At 42.3% G+C, this 19,058-nt stretch overlaps 1 protein-coding gene across 1 annotated transcript in view; it reads left to right on the top strand.

Moving 5' to 3' along the window:
• EIF2AK3 (eukaryotic translation initiation factor 2 alpha kinase 3) overlaps positions 1-19,058 on the top strand; it is a 61,389-nt gene that overhangs the window by 12,012 nt on the left and 30,319 nt on the right. Inside the window, exons 3-4 of the mRNA XM_039539859.1 lie at positions 14,720-14,914; positions 17,523-17,653. Of these exons, the coding sequence (XP_039395793.1) occupies positions 14,720-14,914; positions 17,523-17,653 (326 nt within the window). The remainder of the gene's footprint in view (positions 1-14,719; positions 14,915-17,522; positions 17,654-19,058) is intronic.

The following is a 19,058-nucleotide window of genomic DNA, read 5'->3' as shown; positions in this document are numbered from 1 at the left end:
AACAACCTTTTTTAGATCTCTACATCTTGAAGTTTTATTTTTTTTTTTTTTAAAGCAAAAGCGAGATTCTTATTGTAAATTGTTTCAGATCAGAGAGGAAGGAGCAGGAAGATTTCAGAGAGCACTAAACATCTGGTCTATTTAGGAGTAAGACAGATTCTGTCATTTTTTTACTGCTATCCAGTAAAATGTTTTGTTTCTAGATGTCCCTTTGCAGAAGTGATGTACTAATATTTATTCTTTAGCCAGTTTTGCCTGTAAATCCAGATGATGTAGATTGGTTGCATGACAGATATTTTTGCCACGTGCAATATCTTTGGGGACCATATTGTATTACCTTTTTGAAAGGTGCATGCATCACTGTGTGCCAGGAATTGTAAGCACTCTGGGCAGGAAGGTCATCACAGCTTCTCCAGGAATTAAAAACAGTGGAGAGTGTTTAAGGTGAATCACTCAGGTTGTTAATGCCTCCAGAGAGGTATCACCCCAAGAGAGGTTTGCATTTACTGGTTCAAACTGGGTTTTCCAGAGACCAACAGACAAAGTGAGGACATCTGGCATGAAGAGGCTAGGTTTGAATTGACATGGGGCCTTCTTTCTGATCCATCAAATGTACAGTACCTTCTGTCAAAAGGGACTACCCAACTCTCATGGAAGGGTTGCAAAGACGTTTGGCCTACTAGGACCCAATAAGACTGATGCATGACTCCTGGTATGGTTAGTGTTTAAATTTTGTTTTATATTGTTTTCTCTGTAATGCTTTTACCTTAAGAATAAACGTATTTTGCTATGTGAAAGCTGGCTGGTAACTGGTATACACTGTTGTAGCACTAGGAGACGGGTTAATATAGGTGCTGGACCCCTGCTGGGGAAATCAGTGAGATGCAGAGGAGCTGGAAGCCTAAACCCCCAATCTGGAGGCAGAGAGATATGGGTACCCTTAAGGAAGACTGAATGGTAGGAGGTTGGGGGCAGGGGGGTCAAAGGTGGAGTTAACCTTGAAACTGTGACAGGTTCTAATTGACTTCAGATGCCAGATATCTAAAGTATTAATTGTCTATCTGAATTTTATTGCTCCAGATGAACTGTATGTGCTGACTACTGTCAACAGGGCTGCTGTACTTTAAATGCATCTGTGGAACGTCTGAAGTTTTATGAAGTCAGTATTACACAACAAAACAACTAATGAGTTAAGATGCCCAGGCATTAAAAATTGGCTTACTTACCAACTTGTATCTTGTCCCCTGGTATGATTTTTAGCAGCTGGTATGATTTTTAGCAGCTAAAATAGCACAGAGTTTGTGCTTGAAAATATGATAATAGGTACCATGATTTTTAAGGTCCAACATTTCATTCCCCTCCAGAACTAGAAATTAATTCAGTATACCGTGGGGCACTTCAAAATATCCTACTTGAAAATAATTTTATTCTTTTGCTTACCTGCCAAAATAGATGATCACACTTTTGTATTTCTTTTGCTGTAATTAAGGACACTTACTGACAGCTACAATACAGTGGGGATCATAAATCTCTCCTCTCCTCAAAATATCAGTAATGTCAACAACTGCTGAAGAAATAGAATATTCTAATGGGGTGTTGGTAGGTAAAACTCTTCATTTTACTTTTGAGAGACCTTTAAGGGTGTGACATATACTTTCTAAAATAGGACTTTCAGGGTTTAAAGATGGTACATAACATTTATTTTTTAAAAACAAAAACTTCAATTTCTAGTTTGTCAGAGAATGGCAGTTACTGCTAACCATCCCAAATAAGTAACACAGCGAGACATTTAAGGACACCAGTGACTTAAAGACTGGTCTGGTTCCCACTGAAATTAATATAAGCCTCTCCTTTTCAGTCAGTTACTTTGGATTCTAAAAATTCCTGGGGTAAAATCCTGGCCCCAATGAAGATGTTGTTAAAACTTCCATTGACTTTAATGGCGCTGAGATTTCACTCTGGAAGTGTTTTCTCGCTCTGTCCCCCAAAGAAGGTAATCTCCTAATAAACTCTTACTTTTAAATAAACACTTTCTGATAACCTTTTAATAGTTAGTTCTTGGTTTTTTTCATTTTCTCTACTGAGACTCCTTTGATAGAAGATGATTACAGTAGCTTAATCTAGAAGGTAATACTGAATGTGTATTACACTTTGCAGTAGTAAGCATGCCAATAGCGAGGCAAGCTATATACTGTATTAACCTAAAACTTCTTGCATGAAATGTCAGGTGTGAAACTGCCCTTGAAAGGATTATGTGAATCTTATGAAACTGGTGTGTATTAAAAATAAGGAACTGCTCTTTCTGCTCATTTGATAGATCACTTTCAAATGTGACTTCCGCCTGGCTGAGTCTCATGTTTACTATGTCAGGGTAGAGTACAGAGGGAAGCAGTTGTTAACCCTTGTACCTGGTGCAAAAGTCTGGAACTAATAGATTGTTCTGCTGCTTCTGAGTGAGGAAGTCTGGGTTTTTTAAAGTATTCTGGACAAAGGAAAACTAAATTGCCTTAATAAATAGTTTAAATTCATCTCAGTGTAAACCTTAAACTTAAAACATCGACTTTAATACCTGAAAAGATAGTGCAACAAATTATTAAACAGTGTGTAAGCACCTAGAACAGTGGTTTTCACACTTCTTAAGGCTGAGTACCGCTTTCTGAATAATGTAGTCTACTGTGTACCCCCATCTGAGATAGGATCATAATAGACGTATGATTAGATTGCCAAGTCTTACTAAACAAAATGCATTGTCCACCATTACAGGATTTTTCTCACGTTCTCCAGTCTGAAAACCACTGACCTAGAGGATAATAGGGTAATAAGGAATAGCCAACATGGATATATCAAGATTAAATAATGTAACCCAACCTAATTTCCCTGTTTGACATGGTTACTGGTCTGGTAGATAGGGGGAAAGCAGTAGACATGATATATTGATTTTTAGTAAGTCTTTTGCCACAGTCCCATGTGACATTCTCATAAGCAAACTAGGGAAATCATATCTAGATGAAATTACTGTAAAATGGGTGTGTAACTGGTTGAAAGACCATACTTGAAGAGGTTCCCACATGGGTCAGGTCTGGATCGGATGGATACCCGTCAATATTTTCATTGACTTGGATAATGGAGTGTAGCGTGTGCTTATAAAATTTGATGAAACCAAGCTGGGAGGGGTTGCAAGCACTTTGGAGGACAGGATTATAATTCAAAATGACCTTGACAAATTGGAGAATTGATCTGAAATCAATGGATGAAATTCAATAAAGATAAGTGCAAAGTACTACATTTTGGAGAAGAAAAAATCAAATGCACAGCTACAAAATGGGGAATAACTGATTGATTAAGCAGTAGTTTTGCAGAAAAGGACCTGGCGGAGTGTATAATGACTGACAAATTGAATGAGCCAACAAGGCGATGCACTTGCAAAGAAGGCTATCATTCTGGGGTGTATTAACAGGAGTGTGGTATGTAAGAGATAGGAGGTAATTGTTCCACTCTGCTTGGCACTGGCAGGGCCCTGTCTGGAATAGAGTGTCCAATTCTGGGTGACACACCTTAGGAAAGAGGTGGACAAATTGGATAGAGTCCAGAGGAGGGCTACAAGAATGATACAAGTTTAAAAGCCCTGACCTTTGAGTTAAGGTTAAAAAAAAAACAACCTGGGTCTCAGAAAAGACTGAGGAGGGATCTGACAAGTCTTCAAATATGTTAAGGACTTTATAAAGAGAATGGTGATCAATTGTTCTCCATGTCCACTCAAGTTAGGACCAGGAGTAATGGGCTTAATCTGCAGCAAGGGAGATTTAGGTTAGATATTATTAAAAACTTTTTCCATCTAAGGGAGGTTGTGGAATTCCCTTCATTGGAGGTTTTTAAGAACAGGTTGGACAAACACCTGTCAGGGATGGTCTAGGTCAGGGGTCGGCAGCCTTTCAGCAGTGGTGTGCCGAGTCGTCATGTATACACTCTAATTTAAGGCGTCGCATGCCGGTAATACATTTTAACGTTTTTTAGAAGGTCTGTCTATAAGTCTATACTATATAACCAAACTACTGTTATATGTAAAGTAAACAAGGTTTTCAAAACGTTTCAGAAGCTTTATTTAAAATTAAATTAAAATCGGGATCTTATTAATTTAGTGTGATCCTTGCCCCTGCTGAGCTTTCCAATGTCTGCTGGCACGTATTTGGATACTTTAAGCTGCACACAGGCTTCTGAGTTATCAGTTGATAACCGTCTGGCAGGAGGTCAGCGGCTGGAACCGCAGATCGGCAACTGAGGTGAGTGGAGCTGGCGGCTGGTAGGGCTGAGCAGGGCCGGAAGCCTGGACCCTGTCTGGCAGGGGCCTGCGCTGGAAGCAAGGTGAGTGGGGCTGCGGTGGGGACCCCGGCTGGTAAGGGGCCAGCAGCCGGAACCCCAGAGTGGCAGTGGGCTCAGTGGGTCAGCCCCAGGGGCGGCTCTAGAAATCGGGCTGCCCCAAGCAGCGCGGCGCGCGCGCCGCGCCTCCCCCTCCCGGGGTCCTCTCTTCCTTCTCCTCCGGTCTTCCTGCTCGCCCCGCGCAGGCCCCACTGAGCCTGGAGCCGGGCCGACGAAGCCCCCGCTGCCGCGCGGCTCAGCCGAGCGGGCAGCGGGGCGCGGGCACCCGCGCAGCGCCCAGTCGCAGGTGCTGCGGCCTCTCCCCTTCCCGCTGCCGCGCGGCCGGCATGCCCAGCGGAGAGAGCTCCAGCCAAATGCCGCCCCCCGGCCCGCCTGCCCGCGCCTGGCGGCCTGGTGGCTAGAGCCGCCCCTGGTCAGCCCGCCCAGCCCTGGGGTTTCAGGGGAGGGCTGAGCATCTCCACCAGCCCCCCTCTGGGGTTTCAGCCCCCGGCTCCTGCCAGCTGGGCTCAGAGCCCACTACCAGCCTGGGGTTCCTTCCCTCAGGCCAGCAGCAGGCACTGAGTGGGACTGGCAGCGGGACCCCGGCTGGCAAGGGGCCAGCAGTGGGAACCCCAGAGCGGTGGCAGGCTGAGCGCCTCAGCCCGCCCCACGTGCCGTCAAAAATCGGCTCGCACGTGCCGTAGGTTGCCGATCCCTGGTCTAGGTTTATTCGGACCTGTGTCAGCACAGAGGGCTGTTCCTTCCAGCCCAACATTTCTATGATTTTATGAATGTACAAAATTATTCAAGTTAAACTCAAATAGCACAGTAGCAAAACTAGCCGACACATCTTCAAACATTTTAGTTGTTGAATTTTTCAAATATTTCACATGCTGTTATCTATAAAAATCAATGCCATGTTAAAAATATGCCTTGCTTGTGGTGCAAGTGGCTCAGATTATTAAAACTGAAAAGATGTTAAACATGGGGGGAGGGATAGCTCAGTGGTTTGAGCATTGGCCTGCTAAACCCAGGGTTGTGAGTTCAATCCTTGAGGAGGCCACTTAGGGATCTGGGGCAAAGAATAAATGTGCTAGTGAGTGGGGGGGGGGGGGACTAGATGACCTTTCAAGTCCCTTCTTCTTTCTAGAGGAGATTGATATCCATATATTATTATTTTTTTTTTATTTTTGTATTATGTGCCCTGTGGATAATTAAAATGAGTGAATTTCACTTTCTTGCTCACATGCTCTAGCATGTTTCAGTTGCAAATACTTCACCAGAATGGTTTTACACTCAACTTTTTTTATTAGAATTTTTAAAAGTTTGACCTGTTTCTCTGTCGCGTTTTGTAAAACCTACTTTTCATATATTTAAATGTTGCGTCTCAGCAGATTTGACAGTATCCCTTCTAGATACTTCAAGCCTAAAGATGCTCACTGAAATTCCGGGTGAAGTTCATTTTCCCCACCCCCACCCCCCAAGCTATTCAGACTCCTGTCACTGTTTGCAAACAGCCTTCAACAAAGGACTATGAGATATATTTGTTTTGAAAAACAGAGCACTTAAAGCTGTCATTCATGTTGATTGTGAGCATCAGCACTTTACTGTGGTATCTGCTGAATACTAATGCAACCATCAACCCGCATGATTTTGTTTTTAGACTGATTTTTATTATTTTAAAATGTATTGAAGAGAACCTAGAAATGGATTTATTTCAACCAAGCACACAGGCATGCCATGCAGTAAACTTATTGTACTGTACTGCCACATAAAGCACGGCCTTCCATTCTCTTATCTTGGTTTTTAGCAAAAGGAGAAGAAGTAGGGCAAAACAATACAGGTGACTAATTGTCATTAGTGTTGCACTATTTGTTTTTATGCATATGTGCATCTTAAAGCCTCTGTGAAGGGATAGAATACATCTACTTCACAAGCAGCTCCTACTTGACACGCTGTGGCATCTGCTTGCACTTTGTAGGCCTTATTACAGGAGGGCGTGCTGTGAGCTTGGTTCTGATTTTGCCAGATAGAAAGGCAAGGGTTGCTTCCTCTGGTCTCAGGTATGTGTTGTCCAATGGCATATAGAGACCATATACCCCAACAAATGAAGAATAACCGTGAAAAAATTATATTGTAAACAGATGTCCTGGAATTTTGTGACATAATATTACAACCATAAATCCTGTTTTTGCATTCAGGTCTTAGAAAGGGGAGATCAGTTGCTCTAAAATTTAGGTGGATTAAGAACTTTCTGGGTAATTATATTTGTGCATATTTAACGTAGTGTATTGGTTTTACACCCTCAGTGGCAGTTATTAACAATTGATGCTTAAGGTGGAGATGGAAAGAAACCATGACCTCCCTCTAAAGTTTGTACACTATAACCTTGTGTTTCCAAGTATTCAGGGGGTCGGGGCAAGGGCATGAAAGCTAATGGCGGGATCATATTAATGTAGAGGTGATGATAAGCCTGCAGAGCTTAATGTGACATCCCTGACAATTTGAACTTGTGCCTTTTTCTGACTTCTTCTGTTTACATGGTATGGTTAGAGATCATGCCTAAGCCTACTGAAACTGAGAAGTTGGCTTTAGAGGAGGGAGACAGCCATTGGGTTTGCCCAAGTGTCACTGAGGTAGAACCCAACTTCCTTCAGATTACTATGGGTGTAAAGTAGAGAGTAGTTTGGGCTGTGGAACCTCTTACTGGTGATGCATGGAAAAAAACAGAAAACTGAGCAAGATGGTTACAAACCCGGAGTCTGTTTTGGGGGTTAACAGTTGGGTGGGAACCCTCTCTCCTTCCAAACTAGTTATGGAAACCAATGGATCTTGATGAATATAGAAACCCAGCTATTTCCTGATTGACCTAGGACATGTATAGGAGGCAGGAGGATATTTGATGCAATGTTCTTAATGTGTTACAGGCAGGAAAATATGAAACAATGGTGGTGTAATCAACTCTGCTCAGTGGGAAATTTGTCCCTAGCACAGATACGTTCACAGAGAATGTACTTGGCACATGTGCCGAAAATAGCATGCAGCAAATGAATGTCAGGATAGACCTGCACTTCTGTTTGGGCTTAGTCCTGCAAAGTGCTGAGCACTTCCGGGACTTGCTTAACACTTTTCAGTGTCGGGCCCATTATGAAGTAGGCCTCACAAAGCTAGAAGGTATATAGCAGTGGTACAGGAAGAGCCCTCAATGCCCACTATGCTGTAATTCATATCAGGCCTGACATACTCACTACCCCCAACACACTTGTTATCAAAATAGGTATCCAAAAAGTATCTTGTAAGGTATCTTATGTAAACTGGTGATGCATTGGTCATTGCATGATGTTTGTACGGATTGTGTATAAAGAATTATGTAGGTGTGCTGGAAATTTATTTTGAAGGCAGTGCACAAATCAAGTTTGCTCCGGACAAAGGAATGTGGAATTACTTGTCTGACTGGCTTGATTTGAAGGCAGAGGACAATGAAAGTATATTTACATAAGGTAAACACAGCAATCAAGCTAACAAACAACAGAAGAAACAGTTTAATAAGTGCACTGAGGGTGAGAATCTGCACCCTCAGGAAGCCTTCCTGGCACTTGAGACAAAGACAACGAAGTTATGAAAATGTAAGGGGGAGCAAAAAAGTTTCTAGTTACGTCACTTAGGGGCCATAGGGAACAGCAACCTCTGAGCTTGTGAACGTTGGCTACTCTGGCATGGAGGGCTAGGGATGCTGGTACCTTGATGTGAGAGAGCTACTTAGGCAAAGATTTAGCTTGCCAACGTTAAATTTTAGTCACTAGAAAGTGTGTTGTGTTTTGTTTGTAACCATACCTGTCTTTTTGTCTTGTTTAATATCACTCTTGTTTAAATCTCTGTTCTTTACTAATATACTTTATTCTTAGCATTATTATAAACCATCTGTGCTGTCCTATTGAAGTGCAGAGTGACTCATTCACTATCCTAACTAGCTGGTGTGTACGTTCCCTCTTTGGAGGGAGCAAACTTCTGTGTGTTTCCAGTGAGTGGGATTGGACATTGTAAAGTGACATCTCTGGGGAGCTCAGAAACTGTGGTTTGCTGACTGTTACCTGCAAGGCAAGGTTTTGACTGGTGGTCTCAAAGAGTTTGCTGGGAAGGCAGACAGCCTCAAGCATCAGAGAGCAGTTTAGCAGCAGCAAAGCTCCTACTTGCTGAGGCAGAGGGGTAATGCAGTGTTTTATGGTTCTGGTTTTCCTGAGGAGAATGTCAGTACACTATATGAATGTAAATAAAAAGGAGACCACGCAGGATCAGTGTTCTGATGATAAAAACTCTGGGAAGTTGTAGCTACACTATCTTCCTTATGGGCTTGTTTCAACAAAAGTCCCATGTAGACAACGTTAATGCTAATACAGAAAATGCTGATTGTTTGAGCCATGAGCAGCAATGTTATTTGGAACTGCTCTGAACTAGTTTAGACATGGTCATGTCCTAGGACATCAGGGTTGGAAGGGACCTCAGGAGGTCATCTAGTCCAACCCCCTTTTCAAAGCAGGACTAATCCCCAGACAGACTTTTACCCAAGTTCCTCCCTCAAGGATTGAACTCACAACCCTGGGTTTAGCAGGCCAATGCTCAATGTTAAGGCTCCTGTAGCCAATGGAGTTTTTATCTACACTAGATCTGTCACTAGTGAAGCTTCTCCATTGTTAGCAAATATGGGAAACTTTTTGCTAGAAAACCCTACTGTAGACTCCGCCATGGAGACAATTTGATATCTTCCATTGTTTGTGCCTGAATGAAATCTCTCAGAGAAATAATCCAAAAATGCCCTGTCACCTATGGGTGAATACTTTTCACAAAGTGATCATTCCATATCTGACCTCTCGGTCCTTGTCTCCTAAAGAAATCTGCACAGCATGAGCTGGGATCTTAAATTCAGAGCTTTGCTTGGCACTAAAAATCATGGACTCAATAAAGACACTGGATATATGGCTCGTTATAACAATCTGTAACCCACTCACCCTCCTTTGTCCTGTGACTGCAGAGGTGTTAACTGCCCACTTCATTTTGAGTGGTCTCTTACAGCATGTCTTAACTCCTTATGTTCCATCTTGTATATAGCTGTGACACTCTGCATACCTTTCCCAGACCTGAAGAAGAGCTCTGTGTAAGCTCGAAATCTACACTTAAAATGCTGCATTAGCACAGCTGCAGCACAAACTGTGGGGCATGCCCCCCTAGGGGGCAGGGAGGAACATTCAGGGGGTGCAGCAGGGCCCAGGCCAGCCCCCACCCAGCCCTGCTCTGCCCCCTGCCCGGCTCCCAACCCAGGCCATGGCTCCATTCCTGGCATAAGCCCCAGGAATATTCAAAATCAGGGCTCTGCTCCCAGGACCCCACCCCTACCTGTCCCTTGATAAACCCCTGGACTCCCATGCCTATCCAATTGCTGCCTGTCCCATCCAACCCCTGCTCCTTGTCCCTTGACTGGCCTCTGGAACCCCCCCCCCTTCCAACCTTGTAATCTTGTTGTACTGATAAATTATACAAACCTGCCGCCTATGATTCCTGGCCCTCAGCCCCCGCCTGCAGCCTGCTCCGGGCCCAGCCTTGGCCCCTATACCTCTGTCCGTACTCCACTCCCAGCTCTGGCTGTGGGGGAGGTGAGGGCGGAGAGGGGTTAAGGGGGCAGCCGTGATGTGAAAAGTTTGGGGACCATTGGCTTAATTGATGATGCTCCTACTCCAACAGGAGAGTAGTTAGCTACCGCTTCTCGCAGAGGTAGATTATGTTGACAAGTAAGCTCTCCTGCTGACATAGCGCTCTGCGCTGGGGGTTAGGTCGGTGTAACTACATCACTCAGGGGTGTGGATTTTTCACACCCTTGAGCGGCGTAATTATGCCAATATAAGTCTGTAGTGTAGACCTCATCCTTGTCTTGTTCACCAGCAGAAGTTGGTCCAGTGAAAGACATTACCTCATTCACCTTTCTCTGTGGCTGTTGAGAGACATCATTCAACATTTTTAACATTGACCATAGGGATTAAGCTCAGCCAATTAGGAGCTTTGAAGTTGTCCCCCTAGGAATTGTTACTGATCACAACAAAATATGCTTGAAAATCAAAAAATATACATTAAAAAATTGGTGTACAATCATCAAAATTACCCTAATGAAGACATTTTACTTTAAATGTCTTCCATATTTTTGCTATCATATGGAAGCTCAGCAACTCTGCAACAGGAAAAGTTGACATTTTTTTGGCACCAGATTTCACCCAGCTCTAGTGTTTGAACATGAACATGTCATGATACTTGCTTTCTGCAACAAGACTTTGGTCCTAGAATGAAATGTAGGAATATTGTTTCTATTAAATAACTTACGGAAGCTTTAGCACTTAAGATGCCTTTTACGTCTGTTCATTTGAGCCTGTTTCTAAAATGAAATGGTAGCTTTACCCTTTCCTGTCCCAGCCTGTACTGGAATCTCACATGTGATGCCCTCCTTTCCAGTCAACAGTCTAGACAATGAATTCCCTGGTAGCATGTGCCATTTCTTGTTGTTATGCCTTTTTGCTTTTGTTAAGGCTTTTAGAAATTGCATTACCTCACCAGCCTGCTTGGTGATTGTGCAGAGACTGATTCCAATTGGCTGCTTGGTATGATACTGCCAGCCAATGTATGAATTTCAGCTTAAAAACTCTCATTTGAACTCAAGTGTGTATTTAAAGTGTTACTTCTGAAAGACACGCCACTTAACAATTATGTGCCATATTGCTGACCAGTGAAGCTGAACAAATAGCTATTTACATTGACAGATGAGAGGAATGCATAAGTGCATCATGGTAACCTACATTTGCTGTGCCAAGAGATTTGCAGCTGACTGCCTGTGTGACTCACTCCTTGGATTAGGAGGTGAGGTAATGCTTTTGAGATAGAGGGTGATGTCATTTCTTTACCTGAGTTGCATGCCGATGCTGATTTCTGTTGCTCTCAAGGAATTAGTTCCCTTCTGCTTCCTCAGATATACTGGGTAACAGTTCAGATAACTCTTTTAATATTTCTGGTACTAATTCTCTATCTCTGTAGAGACCTTGCAAGTAAAATGGCTTACATTTTCTCTCTTTTTATATATATATATATATATATACACCTAAACTGAGAGAAATTCAAAAGATTTCTTTCAAACCTGCTTCAGAACTGAGTATAGAGACACTGAAAACACCTAACAAAAGACAAGTGTCCTATATTCAAAAAAAAGAACAGGAGTACTTGTGGCACCTTAGAGACAAATTTATTTCAGCATAAGCTTTCATGGGCTACAACTCACTTCTTCGGATGCATAGAATGGAACACACGAAAGCTTATGCTGAAATAAATTTTAGTCTCTAAGGTGCCACAAGTACTCCTGTTCTTTTTGCAGATACAGACTAACACGGCTGCTACTCTGAAACCTTCTATGTTCAGATTTACCTCTGTTAAACAGATGGTGTATTATAAATCTGTTTTGGTCTCTGAAGTTAGTTGAATTGACAGTACAGAAGCTTTTTTGGCATTAGTTCAGTTGAATAACTGATTAAAAAGGAGAACTTGCAACATAATATCTGTCATTCAGTCTTCATATTTCTTATTCCATAAACTGTTTCATACCGATGGAAATATACATAAGGACAAACGTGCTGTTGAGCACTTACTTGTGAGCAGTCCCATTGACTGTAAGTGCATGAGTAAGAGCTCACCAGCATAATGGCTCCACAGTCTGGCCAACTGATTTGATTATTTTTTTAATCCGGCACCTGCTGACCTGACCTGACAGTCTCACACCTGCTCTTTATCAATGTCCTTAGACTTGTACATTCTGGGAGAAAGTGGTTTAAATGCCTTAGTATTCAAGTCTGCATGTGCAAAAAAGAATAACATCAACCCAAGAGAACTCTTCAGTGCTGTCATTAGTTGGATGGGTGAAAGTGGAATGTCATAAATGCTCAAATAGTGATGGACCACTTGATTCACTCCGTTCTTATAAACTGTACGTTTGGAAGGCTTTATGCCATCAAATAATGTTTGGAATCCTTTACCAAAAAATTGCCATGTTGCTATAGATCTGTATTATGTAAGTACTTGTTTTCTTTAGTTACTATATAGGGTTTTTTAATTATATACAAGCAGTAAATCAAAATGCAACATTTTTCATTTATCTTACTCCTCCATACCTGACTGGATATCCCATTTTTGTCTTTCCTGTTTTATATTGTAAACTCTTGAATTTGGGAACATATTTTACTCTGCTTTGTAGTGTACCTACTAGCAGGATTTTATTTTAATTACCTCTGCCAATTAAATGTTTTTTAGTAAATAAATATGCCCAGGTAAGATGTCATGAACTGCAGTGTCTAGGTTTGGGCGAACTTCTGCATTTTTTTTTTTAAATATTATTTTTCTTGCTGGAGTGTCTTTTTAGATGCTTGGGAGTTGAGACACAAAGTAAAGCTTCTCTGGTTTGCTCAGTTCTAAAGACCTAAACTCTCAAATGGGGTATTTTTTGTTTAGGACTTGCTTTATCAGTGTGAGCGTTAGTTGCTGTGCTGGTTATGAATGGGAAAACCTACTGTGAATTTCACTTTGGTTAAATTTCACAAGTTCTGGTCATGCTAGAATTTGAACTGGGGACCCAGATATAAATGAAGAAAATCATTAAAGCACAGTGAGACAATATAAAATGCTGGCTGGCATCATGCTATTTCATTTTTACTGAGAATAAGATCAGTTTATTATTGCTGAGTTGATTTTTATTCATATTTTTAATTTTGCTAAGGCTTTGTTTACACCTGGTAATTTTAGCTTGCCGGTTTAATTGATGTATAGTAAATGCTAGAAACTACCAAAGTCTTGTCTGTAGCTGAACTGGTGGTAGCACAAGTGGAAGTTTCTGCAAAAAATTTCTATTGTAGAAGTTGCCTTAGATGCTGTTCTGTCTAGTGGCTATGGAGGTAGGACTTCAGGCTCTGTAACTAAATTGCATTATAGCCTTGGACAAATCCCTTAGGGGTGACCTGCAAAGGAGTGATATTTAAATATATTAGGCTTGTTTTTTCGCAGCTTTACAGTGTATAAGAAGCCATGAAAAGTATTTTTAGATTTGTTCTGTAAATTTTTTTATGTACTTGGGAATATGAACTGTAAAGTATGGTCTTCCTTGGCTCTGTTGGAAGATCACTAATCTAGTATGCCAGATGTTTTCTTTGCACTTGCATTTCATAGTATGTGAATTCAATGAGATTGTTGTTGGGCATTGACAAAAGAGACAACTGTTCTGAAATAGCATTGAGGTTTGTCATGTTAATCCACATACTGAAGAGTTAAGAATTTGAAGATTAGTTTCCAGCTATTCTTGGCACAGCAGAGCCATTGCGGCTCCATAGAATTAGTTGAGATCGATCAGGATGTTAAGATTTGTTAATAAGTCCCCAAGTACTCATTGACAGTGAGTCATACTTCCGACCTGTGATCTCCATGAAAATCTGAATGTACTGGAGACTGAATTCTCTACTCCTTTGAGGATTATTTGACCTGCTGTATGTTGAAAATGAAATACTTAACATGTAGTTGAACAATGTTTTTATTTTGAAAAGTACATATTGTGTATGGTGGTGGTGGTGTGTTTTCAGGGGGAGGGGTTAGACCTACAGGTGTAGGAAGCAAGAAATTCAGAAATAAAACCCAAACTCTGAATTTAACCCTGCTGGGCCTAAACATTGCTGTGACTGGTGTATAGGACAGGAGCTCAATAAATATGAAGGCACAATGGTGTAAATTAGAGAGGGTTCCCATATTGCTTCACAATTTTCCCTTTCATGGCATTCAGTCTCCTAACTATACTGCAAGGAAAGGTAGGGTTCATAGGTATCAGCCAGTGGGCTCTTAAAAGAGCAGAGGGCAAAGGCAATGTGATATCTACAATATAACAGAACTCTTTTGAAAGCATCACAAAATGCATGTAGTAATGGCTGTTCACCCTCCTATAGAAAGATCATCATTGCTTTCCATTAGCATCATATTTTACACAACTAGGTGAACGCTATCCCATCAACTGACTGAACTGTATAATAAATTTAGCAATCCCTTAAAACCTGGCACAAAGCACTAACTCATTTTTTTTTCCTTTTAAAAATTGAACAGGGCAGGTTTGATAGTTTTTGGTTTTGGTCTAAATGTACATGCAAACGCTCAGCTAACTTTTTCTGACAGTTTGCCTTTCTGATAGTTGGGGGAAAAAATTAAGGTATGCTGTCATCTAACACCATACTTGATTCTGAGAAAAACGTTTCTGGCTCTGTGGCATTGTGTGTGTTGTGTACTCAGTTTTATTTAATGCTTTTAGGTATTTGGGAATAAGATGATCATTCCTTCCTTGGATGGAGATCTTTTCCAGTGGGATCGTGATCGAGAGAGCATGGAAGCTGTTCCTTTCACAGTTGAATCGCTGCTAGAGTCGTCCTACAAATTTGGAGATGACGTGGTTTTGGTTGGGGGAAAGTCCCTGACCACATATGGGCTGAGCTCATACTCGGGGAAGGTAAACATTTGTCAGTGGGGAAAGCGGTGTGTTTGTGTATGTATTTTTGAGAACTGTTTCTAAAAATGGAATTGGGGTGGGGGAGGAGGGAGCGGGGGCAGGAGGGTTTAGAACTTGAGATCTGATTCTAGTGTAAAACTGCATGGCGCACACAAGATTTGATTAGCTTTGCAACTTCTTTGGTCAACAAGACTTGTTGGTGCCTGGGTTTGGAATAAACTTATCTTTGATGGATATTCTGTCATTCAGCCTCCCAAATTTTCAAGAAAGAATTAGATGGTACATGAATTTCAAGTTAGATTTTCTATTCTGTAATCAAAAAACCCAAACAATTTAGAGCAAGCTGAAAAGCAAAGGTGGGTGGGGGTTTGGTGGAGGGATGTGTGTGAGAGAGCAATGTCTGGCTAGACCTGTGCTTATTTCTGGCAAGTTTATTTTAGTACTTGTTATAAGAACTATTATTTACACTTTCTAAAATCATATAAGATAACAGGTAGAACTACTCACTGACTACCTACAGAAGAGATTTTATTTTATTTATCAAAAAACAACTTTTAAAAAAATTCACAGAAAATTGTCCGCATTGAAATATTTTGTTTTTATGAAAAAAAGTGTGCCTTTCTGTGTCTTCAAAATTTTGATTGAATATTGGTCAAATGATTGTCTAAAGTTTGCTTAGCAACCAAATTTTTGCTAAAAGCAATCTTGAGAGTCTTCTTGTGGGGTGAAAAAGCTGGATAGAGAATTGAAAAAAATAAAGTGGTTCTATTTTGAACTGAACCTTCTACATTTTGTGAATTTTTCAATAAACTAGTGTTTTTTGGGGGAGGGGGGCAGCTCTCTTTAAATCAACCACGTGCTTTAGTGCACCAGGCTGAATGTACTACACCTTTGGGGAATGGTGTACAGCAGTCGCTAAAGATAATGATGTTGAAGACCTGGGACTGCACAGTAGAGGAGTGCATGGGTTCCCCTTGAATCTCTGGTTGACAGTTGCACTGTATATGCTGCAGATGATGTTTGCCTCCTTCTTGGGGGGGGGGCGGGGCAGGGAAGAGGGGAAGGAGCTGTTTGGGTTTCTTCTTTGACTTCTGGCTAGATTCAGAGAAACAGAGTTGCTCTGAACAGGGAAGAGTGCCCAGCCTTCCTTGGCCACAGAGTTAGTGACTTACAGTAACTCCTCACTTAAAGTCGTCCCGCTTAACGTTGTTTCGTTGTTATGTTGCTGATCAATTAGGGAACATACTCATTTAAAGTTGTGCAATGCTCCACTCTTTCATTGTTTGGCTGCCTGCTGCCTCCCTACGCCGCCCCCCAGCGCCTCCCGCCTGCCGAGCAGACCTTGCAGATCAGCGCCTTCCCCCTCCTCCTCCTGCCTACGGCAATCAGCTGGCTTGCGGCATTTTGGAGGGAGGGGGGAGGAGCGAGGACTCGGTGTGCCTCCCCCCTCCTTCCCCTGCCTCCAGAATCCAGCAATCAGCTGGCTTGCGGTGGTTAGAAAGGTGGGGAGGAAGGCAGGGGGAGGAGCCAGGATGCAGTGTGAAGTAAAGGGGGAGGAGATGGGGGCTTGGGGAAAGGAGTGCAGTGGGTGGGCTGAGGGTTGAGCCTCCTGGCCCTGGTGCTTACAGAATAGGGGAAGCTGCCTTGGAACCTAACCCCCCCCCCCATTTACATTAATTCTTATGCGGAAATTGGATTCGCTTAACATCGTTTCACTTAAAGTCGCATTTTTCAGGAACATAACTACAACGTTAAGTGAGGAGTTACTGTATAGCGTTTTACAGGATGGTACTGAAGAAGGGATTGAGGTTTCCTAAAGGGGAGATTTCCACCCACCTTCCTAAATTAAAATTGCCCACTTGGAAGACCTGAATTAGGAAAATAATTCCAGTCTAGCTCCCCTAGGATTAGGAATGCTAAAGTCAGTGCCCTACTGCAGCAGGTAGATTGTGATACTCTTAATCACTCTCCAGGCTGACTAGGCAGCACTGAAGGAGTGTTATCTATTCTGTAGACAAGAAAATTGTCGTCTCAACATTTGATCCGTTACACTAGTATAAATCAGGAGTAGCTGGTTTGAAGTCATTGGAGCTACATTAATGTGAAAGTAGTGTGACATCAGAATTGGGCTCTGGAAGTCTTATGGAAGGGGTTTTCTGAATCTTTCTATTTGTCGGCATATGATAGGAGAAATGGAGAAGTATTGATCATGGTGGAGTTGTGACTTCTTCTGTATAAGTCACATAAGAATTTGCTAAGAATTTTAAGACCAAGATTTCCAAAAGTGACTAGTGATTCTTAGGTCCCCTGTCAGAGACTTATTAGCACTTTCTGAAAATCACAGCTCTGAGTACCCATCACCTGAAAACAAGGCCTCTTTAAGGTGTTTCAGGTTGAATCAGATTGGCCACCCAAAACTTAAGAACCCCAAAACGACTACTAGTTTTCTAAATGTTGGCCTATGTCTCTAAATCATTTTGCTCATAAGGAGCCGAAAAATTCTCCAAAGATTTGTTGACTTTGGATGTCATCATTGAGCTACCTAGTTTGCATTCATGTTGATGTTTGATGTTCCAAGCTTATGTGAATTTCTTTTCTTCTCCCTTAGGTGAAGTACATATGTTCAGCTATAGGCTGTCGCCGCTGGGATGATGATGAAACAGAACAAGAAGATATTCTTCTCCTGCATCGAACCCAGAAAACAGTCCGTGCTGTCGGGCCACGTAGCGGCAATGAGAAGTATGTATGAGTACAGTTTGTGGTCTTAGAGAGTGATGAGCTCCCAAAATCCTAAGAACCAGTTCCCTACCGGGTTTTCGGCAGCATTTCGGAGGTGGGTCCTTCACTCCCCAGTTCCCCATCCCCTGACTGCCCCTCCGGAACCTCTGCCCCATCCAACACTTTCCCCCCTCCTCCCCCCACTCCCTGCCCCTTATCCAACGGCCCCGGCCCCTTACCATGCTACTTACCCCCGCCTCCCCCCTCTCCCGGAGCCTCAGCGTGCCACATCCAGGAGCGGCCCTGGACAGCGCTGCAGCGGCGTGGCTCCAGTGGGACCTGAGCTACTCCCCTCTTGGAGCCACATGATAAAGGGGTGTGGCTGAGAGCTCTGGGCTGACTGGCAGGAGCTCAGGCTTACCACTGGTCTTAGAGCTGTTCTTAAGACAGTGTGACAGTAGTGAGTGGGAACAAACACACATGTCTTTTAATTCTTATTGCTTCAGGATCTGACATTCTTTTATCCCTATTGAATTGGGGAATTTATGGGGTTTTAGTCTTCCCGCTAGAGACCTGCCAGACTTCTGTCATTTGGATTCTTACCCTGTGCTTTCTAACATTTTGAGGAAATCTCTCATACCTCAGGGTATGTCTACACTACCTGCTGGATCGGCAGTTAGTGATCGATCCAGCGGGGGTTGGTTTATTGCCTTTAGTCTAGACACGATAAATCGACCCCTGAGCGCTCTCCCGTCGATTCCTGTACTCCACCACCACGAGAGGCGCAGGTGTAGTTGACGGGGGAGCGGCAGCGGTAGTGAAGACACATGGTGAGTAGGTCTAAGTATATCGACTAATTCAGCTACGTTATTTACCCTCCCTTCCCCGCCCCACCCATGTAGACCAGGGCTCTGTCTCCAGTTGTGTCATAGATGAAGTAAGAAGGTACCTGGACATTTAGTCTACCCTTCCTATATCAAATGGGAATGACTTTTCCTTGGGCTTGAATACGTCTGAGTTTGACAAGGATGCCAAACTATGGAAACATTGCCACTCTGCTCATCCTAACTGTTACAAGTATTTCCAAATATACAAATTGAAATGTCCTTTTCCAACTTAAGCAAGTTGCTCCTGGTTTGATTGCTATTTTTCAATGTTCTTTTCCCCACCTCTTTACCTTAACCTTTTGTATATTTTTATACTCAATGTTTACACTTGTCATTTTCAATGTAACTTTTAAAAATAAAAACACTTATTCCTTTAGTTCTTTAAACTCTATTCTCAAATCCCTTTATTTTGGCTGATCACTTACTTTATTTTATATGGGTTCCTGTATCACAGAATCATAGATTTTTAACTTCCTAAGTGAAGTACTTTGCATGTGGCTTCATTGAATATCATCTTGTTGAATTCAGATCAGTTCACC

This window comes from Mauremys reevesii, linkage group 5 (genome assembly GCF_016161935.1).
Source record: "Mauremys reevesii isolate NIE-2019 linkage group 5, ASM1616193v1, whole genome shotgun sequence".
Lineage (NCBI taxonomy): Eukaryota > Metazoa > Chordata > Testudines > Geoemydidae > Mauremys > Mauremys reevesii.
The sequence above is the reverse complement of the archived record's forward strand: the minus strand, read 5'-3'. Positions and strand labels throughout refer to the sequence as shown.